The sequence below is a fragment of the Lottia gigantea genome, assembly GCF_000327385.1.
Source record: "Lottia gigantea unplaced genomic scaffold LOTGIsca_124, whole genome shotgun sequence".
NCBI classification, from domain to species: Eukaryota; Metazoa; Mollusca; class Gastropoda; family Lottiidae; genus Lottia; species Lottia gigantea.
In genome coordinates this window covers 23,831-32,979 of record NW_008707309.1, presented here as the reverse complement: position 1 = coordinate 32,979, position 9,149 = coordinate 23,831, and the positions used below count along the sequence as shown (strand labels likewise).

Sequence of the window (9,149 nt, the reverse complement as noted above, 5' to 3'; positions counted from 1 at the left end):
GAATTTCTTCTTTCTGTTGTTTTTCGCTCCTGAGATCAGCAAAAGTGTCGATGATGACACCAAAAATCAGGTTGAGAACGATAATAATTACGATGAAGAAAAACAGAAGATCGTAGATAACTCTCAATACAAATAATGGTTCCTGGAGGGAAAATAGAAATATATCTTAATCAGATAATAATCAGGAAACAACATTCTTTATTATGCTATTATATAAGATCACAAAATCATTGACAGGGAGTTGAAATCAGTCAAACAGCTATTCCAGATCATTTTAGAAGAACAGTAAGACTCAAGATAGCTTGTCAGGCAAGGTAAGGCAGCTGTCAGAAATGATAAAACAGTCTTTAGTGACTAAAGTATGAATTTTCTCATATTAAAGGAATTTTAATAGTTTGAATTCAACGATAGAAAAAATAAATTCAATCAGATAAAAACTGTAGTCTCTATTGTGTTCACAAGAAATGTTGACGGACAGACCGACAGGGGTGACGGCAATATACGTCCACATTTTCATTAGGGCGTATAAAAATGATGAATTGAGTATTATTAAATGAAGTAAATATATGAGATATTTTATCAGATACGTTAAAAATAGCCAAAAACTCAGGATTTACGAATTTTCTTCATCTGATTGGTCAATTACTGAATTATTGATATAAATTGATCTTTGAAAACCAATCCGAATACAGTATTGAAATCTGGATTTAGTTTAAGTCTCTAATGTTTTACTTTTAATTTCTCCCTATATCCTTATGAAATAGTTTCCTGGCTTACCCTACTACTTGGTTTACGGAGAACATCTCCAATTCCTCCTCCATTCCGTAATCCCTGATTCAGGGAGGTCAGGATACACATAATGAGAGAATCACAGGCTCTTTGTTTCCCATCTTCTTCTACACCATCACTTACTACTTCAATACCTAATAAATAATATCACTATAGCTGTAATAACGGGTTGATTTTCATCGCCCTCTTCCCATATTCGCCTCTTGCCATTATTATTTTTATAGTTTAGATGACAATGTGAGATATCTTGGCTGTAGCAATCCAGCTATGATTTATCGAATTCCGATTGGCTTAGAATCTTTAACGTGTGATTATATTCACAAGACCTTGGTTGATCGTCTCATTCACACGACTTGACACTTTGCATGTATAACTTCTAATGTGGCCTTCTAAAAGGGAAATAATCCAGGGGGAAAATTTGGAAGGGGGTGATATAAAAAAACACTGTAGAATTATAATAATAAAAATAATAAAAGATATAAAATAGCGTTTGTTACTTAAACAAGAAAAAAATATAGTACCTCCTCCCATGTTTAACAATTGATCAACGATTGACTGAGTTTTGGTACAATTTCCATCAGCTGAACACGTGGCTTCTGCTTTATTTATCATAGTTTCATCTAAAAATAATCAGTTTATTCTATAATATAGACTTCAGAATATAGAATTAACACATGTTGTGGAAGAAGTGAAGAATTCAGTAAAGAGATTGTAAAGAAGTTTTCTATACTATTTAAGTGTATTTGGGATACTGATAGCATAAATTTTCAATCCTGCGTCTCAAAATTCTACTAAAACATCACAAAAATCTGCTTTTGATACACAAGAACCTTTGCGATAGTGACGTTATAAACTACATAGTTCTAGCAGAATTGCAGGAACCACAGACGTCTGATTAAACATTTAAATAGTGCAAATTAATGCCATCAGTGTCCCTGATACTCATAATTTCTTTAGAAAACCTCTTTAAAATTACTTTAAGTTAATTGATTTGAGTCTGAATTAACTTCTTTTAAAGTTCTCACTGCTAACGAAGCAAATCAAAGAGAGGCGTTATAGAGTCCTAAACCTGTTTCCTCAATACCTTAAATATATCAATAAAATATTGTTAATATCTTTTCCTATTTCATGTATTTTAGACCTAAAGGAGTATTGTATATATGCAACAATTTGCCTCATTATAATAAAGTGAAAGTAGAACAGAGATTTTGACTTTTTATCTTTATCCATAATGAAAAAGAGATGGTAAATTCATATTTTCTAAAGAAATCTACTCACTGACAATGTCTTCTACTGGTAGCATCTCAACCTCCATTAGAAAATCATCTTGGAAGAAGATAAACCCAACTATAGAGAATAGGTAGATTAAAATAACAGCTAAAACAGCTGTTAGGATGATTGATCTACCGTTTCTAGTTACTGATCGTATCACATTAACTAACGTCTCTTCTCTATATACAACATCTAATAACTGTAATATAAAACATAGATATAAAACATCTTCTCTATATACTACATCTAATAACTGTAATATAAAACATAGATATAAAACATCTTCTCTATATACAACATCTAATAACTGTAATATAAAACATAGATATAAAACATCTTCTCTATATACTACATCTAATAACTGTAATATAAAACATAGATATAAAACATCTTCTCTATATACTACATCTAATAACTGTAATATAAAACATAGATATAAAACATCTTCTCTATATACAACATCTAATAACTGTAATATAAAACATAGATATAAAACATCTTCTCTATATACAACATCTAATAACTGTAATATAAAACATAGATATAAAACATCTTCTCTATATACAACATCTAATAACTGTAATATAAAACATAGATATAAAACATCTTCTCTATATACTACATCTAATAACTGAAATATAAAACATAGATATAAAACATCTTCTCTATATACAACATCTAATAACTGTAATATAAAACATAGATTTCTCTATATACTACATCTAATAACTGTAATATAAAACATAGATATAAAACATCTTCTCTATATACTACATCTAATAACTGTAATATAAAACATAGATATAAAACATCTTTTCTATATACAACATCTAATAACTGTAATATAAAACATAGATATAAAACATCTTCTCTATATACTACATCTAATAACTGTAATATAAAACATAGATATAAAACATCTTCTCTATATACAACATCTAATAACTGTAATATAAAACATAGATATAAAACATCTTCTCTATATACAACATCTAATAACTGTAATATAAAACATAGATATAAAACATCTTCTCTATATACTACATCTAATAACTGTAATATAAAACATAGATATAAAACATCTTCTCTATATACTACATCTAATAACTGTAATATAAAACATAGATATAAAACATCTTCTCTATATACTACATCTAATAACTGTAATATAAAACAATTATTGGGAGTGACTTCAATTAATTGCAGTATGTTTTGTGTAATTTGAAAGAGGCAGAGATCCCAGGGTGTCAGACTAGCAACCACTAATCTAACTTATTCAATTTGAACAACTCCAATAAAACTCCATTCATTTCATCTCATTTCCGATTGCTTAAAACTTACCAATAAACTGTAGAAGAATTCGTGAACACATAAACCAAGAGTACACATGGTAAGATAAATACTGTTATACATAAACTCAAAATCTGTTATAATATATCGAAATGGTTTCGTTAAAGTTCCTCGATTTCCCATTAAACTCGTTAAAAATATTGCTTTATTTATAACCTGAAATATATAGAATCAATTTATAAAACATAATAATATAGAAAATAAATTTTCAATATTCATTCTTCCTGTTAACTTGTATGTAAATAGGTTCAGATGATCTTAAAAAGTTCATTTCTAAGGTGTGACCAAACCAAGAAGCAGTTGGTAGAATCATAAACCAAAGTTGTTATCCTTCTTATCTATGTCTTCATTCAAGCTACAGATCATCAGGGAAAGAACATTACCATGAGGTTTGCTAAGTAATCAGCTGGTAGAAAGGATCCTTGTGAACCTAAGTTATTATCCTTGTAATTGTTGTTTTTTTCCTCTTTCGTGACATTAATTTCCCATATTTTAAGATCATTAATCGCATTACGTTAAAGATTATTGCTTCAATTTATTGTTGGTGAACCAATGGTATGATCTTCATTCAACTAAGCTGGTAGCCAGGTTGTTTCTTGTTTCTTTGTAAACAGTTGAAGTAACACAGTTTAAATATAGCATAAGACGTATTGAAAGAAAGAAAATGAAGAGAACTTACATTTAAAACACCAAGTAACCAAAGTGTAGGTTCCAGACCGACTGAGAATATTAATCTGAGTATAGTGGAAACAATTAAAGTACGAATACCAAGTGGACGGGGGAGGGTGATAACGAATGCTAACGATACCAACATGGCTGTCCATACTAAACCAGACAGTCTCGGATCTAGCTCTGGAACATAAATTTGAATTGATAATGAGCAGGGATAATCAAGATGAAGACAAAGCTGATAGACAGAATCTTCAGTATTTACTCTTTATTACGTATAATTGTCTAATTGAATAGAAAATTAAGACACAAGAGGCAATGATTTTATATTTAGGAGAACCAGACTTTTAATTTTAATTACGAGTTGTAAAACAAACATTAAGACGGCACACCACAATAAAATTGTCTCCTGGAATTGGGCTTTATCTACTGAAAAGGCAAATATTTATATGACTAAAAGATTCAAGGAGAGAGTTGGACGAAGTATAATGATGTACCCCAGGAAACTAGGGGGTAGGAACATCAGGGTTAAAGTAATGTATTAAATATACACACCTTTTTTGGAATTACTAAAAGGATAAAAGAAGGCCACTAGAAGGTTGATGATGACGGTGAAATTAAAAGACATGCTACCCCATAGTAACATGTGACTACTAAACCAAAATAGCAACGGATTCGCTGAAAATATAACAATTTAAATTTTTACTTCAGACTACAATAAGGTGATAATGATATGAAGGGGTAAGCTTATTTTTCAGATTTAGAGAAGGTTTAGAAGAAGTAAACATTATAAACACCTGCACACTTTATTTGCTATTACTATATATGGTAAACCAAAATAAAAAACATATTCCCTAATCCTTGGTGAGGTTACAAAGTCAATCTAAATTGACCAACGTGGATTTTGGATAAACAACCCTCGTCAGGACAGCTAGTTTAAGAAATGAAAGTTAATCCTTAAAAGTAGACTTCAATAATTCAAGTTAGAAAGTTCATTGAACATGAGTGAGAATGTGACACTGTTAAAAAAATTCAAAATCTTCAATGAAACTTTTCTTTAGGAAGCAATTTTAATTTATAATTACCTCTCAATTTCTTCTGCCATTGCATTTCTCTCAGCATGTCTTCATGACGCTCGAAAAAATCAGACACTTTACTACCCTGTTCATCACGTTCGGCAGAATTATAAACTTTTACTTTCGTCTCCTCCGTTAAATATTCACAGATTTCTGGAATTGGAAAGACGATTCTCTCCATTGTTCTATCTAGACGCACAATCTGAAAAAAACAACGACAAATTTTATTTTATTAAGTCAAATATAGGTGATGTTTTCTAGGAAAGAGAAGTCCCCTGGGGCATATGGTGTTTCATCTTTCCGTGGATATTGTTGGTTTTGCCATTCATAAGTTGTTAGAGATCTTAAGGGGTGCGGTCCACTGTCTTTCTGCAGACAATTAGATTTTCCTTTCCTTTGAATAATGAATAATCCAGGAGGACTAATTGTCAATATAAATCAGTGGATATATATTGTGACATTTCTGAAAATGGCGGCTATTCGCTACAAAACCAACGCAGTATGACAATATGAACGTTAAAAAAGACCTTCAATAACATACTTCAATCTGAGCTGTATGTTTAGCGTAAAACTCTAAAGCCTGGTCACCATATAAATCAGTACCACTAGGTTTTAATAACTCCGCCAGTTCTTTATTATGTTGTGAGAGTTGATGGGCGAGGATGAATATATTGTGACCCACAGCTTTAGGGGATGCTTCTCTTTCTTCATCATCTTCTTCATCATCTTCTACTGTATCTTCAGAATGGAACGCTTGTTTGGCTACATCAACCTACAAAATAACAATAATATTTAAGTGGACTCTCTGAATGGAACGCTTGTTTCGCTACATCAACCTAGAATATATATACCAATTCTATCAGCTATGTGAACTCTCTCAATGGAACGCTTGTTTGGCTACCATCACCTATATAAAAAAAATAACAATAACAGCTATGTGGACTCTCTGAATAAAATGCATGTTTTGCTTCCTCAATCTATAATTAATAGAAGAAATTAACCTAGAATACAGATAACAAAATAACAACAATAACTACAGTTTAATAATGGTATCTTCTTAAGGTCTAGATTAAACAATTAGTTTACCAAATTAGCTTCATAAAGATTGTCAAATACAATGTTGTAAAAAGAAAAAGGTTTTATGTTTAAACAGCAAAATCAACATTATTTTTAATCAAAATATTTCCACACTGGGATATCAAAAAAGGGTCACACTGCAAACACTCTAAAAATATTAATAATAATTCATTCTTAACTCATGGTGATTAATTGTTTAAAATAACTCAAACAGTGCCTGGTTAAAAACACTTTATAAAATCATGCGAATATAGCCAGGTTTTATGTATAGAGCAAATATATTAGTGCCAGTCCAGTGACAATTTAAAACATAAACACCAACAATTCATTTAATTTTGTTTGGTAATGTAAGTACTTAAGTAATAATGAATGCAATATTTGCCAAACTTCAATTCTCTTTAAACCAAAAGTCCAAATGCTCTGTAAGTTTTTATATTTTGAATCAGGGTGGGCACTAATATCTTTGTCTGCAAATTCAAACAGTAATTTTTAGTTTTAAAAAACCTTTTTTAGCTTACATTCAAATCTAAGATTGAAAATCAACAGCCACTTGGATTAATATAAAACATCAAACAGGTTTAAGTAGGGTGGCAATCACAAACTAGGGGCTTGTCAGCAACATCATAACTTTCCAAGATGTGTAGACGTACAAAATTACGAACTCTGATTGGATGATGCTATTACAGAGATGATATCGACTAATCAGATTTCTAGAATCTTAAAATTAGTCACAAATATAAAGTACTAAAAACACTGATTGGTTGACATAATTGCAAGAAAAAAAATTAACCATCAGATTTTAGAAGCTAACTAGATACAAAAATCGCCAGTTACAAATTTCCTGACAACAGCCCCCTAGGGTAAATAAAAGTGTATTTTTGAACAAGTTAATCGTGCGGAGAGAAAGATTTATAGACCTGAGTGAAATATATGGCATCCCCTTCCAATATCCCCTGTTTAAATACACGTTTTATAGATTCTACCTGAAAATAACAGCCAATGAAAAAGAAGAATTTGACTTAACCATAAGATAAGGTAGCAACGATATCCCGGGGATGATGATATGATACGATATTATTTTTAATAATCGCGACATATCGTCATCCCCAGGATATCGCTGCTACCTTACCATAAGATATAGCATGTACTCTTGTGAAATTTTCAAAGCAAATCTGAGACACCCAGATAAGAAAGAGTCTCAATTTCTCAAAAATATTGAAGCATAAGGCAAGACTTTTTGAAAAAACATTGGCAAAGAGGTATCATAAAATGATAGTTTGTCTTAGAGAATGATAAGTTATAACTTACTAGTTGTTTTGGACTCATATTAGAGAGAATTCGTTCAGCGTTCTCACTATCGTGTCTACTCTCCATTATAGCTAGTAGTAGTTTTGACGCGTTATTCTGAAAGATATAATTATAATAAAAAATAAAACTGTAAGTCTGCAACTATTTACATTATCTTCATTATCTTCTCAAGTCATAATACTGTATTTATTTACAGTGGAGCCGGGTTTATCTGGTTGCCAATAATCTGGATAAATAAGCATATCTAGCTTACAAAAAAGCTAAATCAGAATTTAAGAGTAAATGTTTTGTCACTCAGCTATCCCCTGTGATAATTTGCAGGCCAAACCAAGTCAAGACAAAACAATAGAAACCTCATAGTAATGTTTTACTTAATGAACCCAAGTCTGGTATGATTTGTTTGATGACATCATCATTCATATAAAAATAGGATACTTACCTTCAGTTCTAGAACTAGATCCATTCTCTGTTTCCCGAGTGGATTAATATCATTTAATAATAACGCTATAATAATATCTATTCCATTACTCTCATGCATAGCGATAGAATTCTACAATAGAAAACAATAGAATTCTACAATAGAATACAATAGAATTCTACAATAGAAAACAATAGAATTCTACAATAGAATACAATAGAATTCTAAAATAGAAAACAATAGAATTCTACAATAGAATACAATAGAATTCTACAATAGAAAACAATAGAATTCTACAATAGAATTCTACAATAGAAAACAATAGAATTCTACAATAGAAAACAATAGAATTCTACAATAGAATACAATAGAATTCTACAATAGAAAACAATAGAATTCTACAATAGAAAACAATAGAATTCTACAATAGAAAACAACAGAATTCTACAATAGAATACAATAGAATTCTACAATAGAAAACAATAGAATTCTACAATAGAATACAATAGAATTCTACAATAGAAAACAATAGAATTCTACAATAGAAAACAATAGAATTCTACAATAGAAAACAATAGAATTCTACAATAGAATACAATAGAATTCTACAATATAAAACAATAGAATTCTACAACAGAATTCTACAATAGAATTCTACAATAGAATTCTACAATAGAATTCTACAATAGAATTCTACAATAGAAAACAATAATAATTCAATCTTCAGGGAAGGAAAGGAAGAAACTGTCATTTTTTACGTGGATGACAACTTTTGTTCAAGAGGATCCTTTCTACTAGCTTATGTGCATTAACTTTACCCATTTACGGCTGAGATTAGAACCTACAACTACCATTGTTCCACCTTTCCAAGCAAAAGATGTAACGTAAAGACTCCATCAATCTAGCTTTCTTTGAGAAACTTCCTAATAAAAACCCCACAAAAAACTAAGCACATGTTGTGAAAGGAATGTGAAGGTGTAGAACAATACAAACCTGGTTGATATGACACGGTCCTTGACAATATTCTGTTAAACTAGTTAACGCCTGGTTAATCAAACCTACATTATTTATATTAATATATAAACCTAGTAGACCCAATCCTCCAGTCGTACTACCACAGATACAATCTAAAAACTGCAGAGTTTCACAAACTAAATTATAACTTGTTTTATTGTCTTGTTGACGCAGGT

General features: G+C 30.4%; 1 protein-coding gene across 1 annotated transcript in view; it reads right to left on the bottom strand.

Moving 5' to 3' along the window:
- Position 1: 1 nt before the first annotated feature.
- LOTGIDRAFT_138352 (hypothetical protein) overlaps positions 2-9,149 on the bottom strand; it is a gene marked incomplete at both ends in the record, with an annotated part of 25,000 nt that continues 15,852 nt past the window's right edge. Inside the window, 12 exons of the mRNA XM_009048539.1 lie at positions 2-142; positions 778-911; positions 1,095-1,178; positions 2,068-2,260; positions 3,403-3,567; positions 4,091-4,263; positions 4,636-4,758; positions 5,166-5,358; positions 5,698-5,928; positions 7,542-7,637; positions 7,981-8,091; positions 8,953-9,134. Coding sequence (XP_009046787.1) covers positions 2-142; positions 778-911; positions 1,095-1,178; positions 2,068-2,260; positions 3,403-3,567; positions 4,091-4,263; positions 4,636-4,758; positions 5,166-5,358; positions 5,698-5,928; positions 7,542-7,637; positions 7,981-8,091; positions 8,953-9,134 — 1,826 coding nt within the window. The remainder of the gene's footprint in view (positions 143-777; positions 912-1,094; positions 1,179-2,067; positions 2,261-3,402; positions 3,568-4,090; positions 4,264-4,635; positions 4,759-5,165; positions 5,359-5,697; positions 5,929-7,541; positions 7,638-7,980; positions 8,092-8,952; positions 9,135-9,149) is intronic.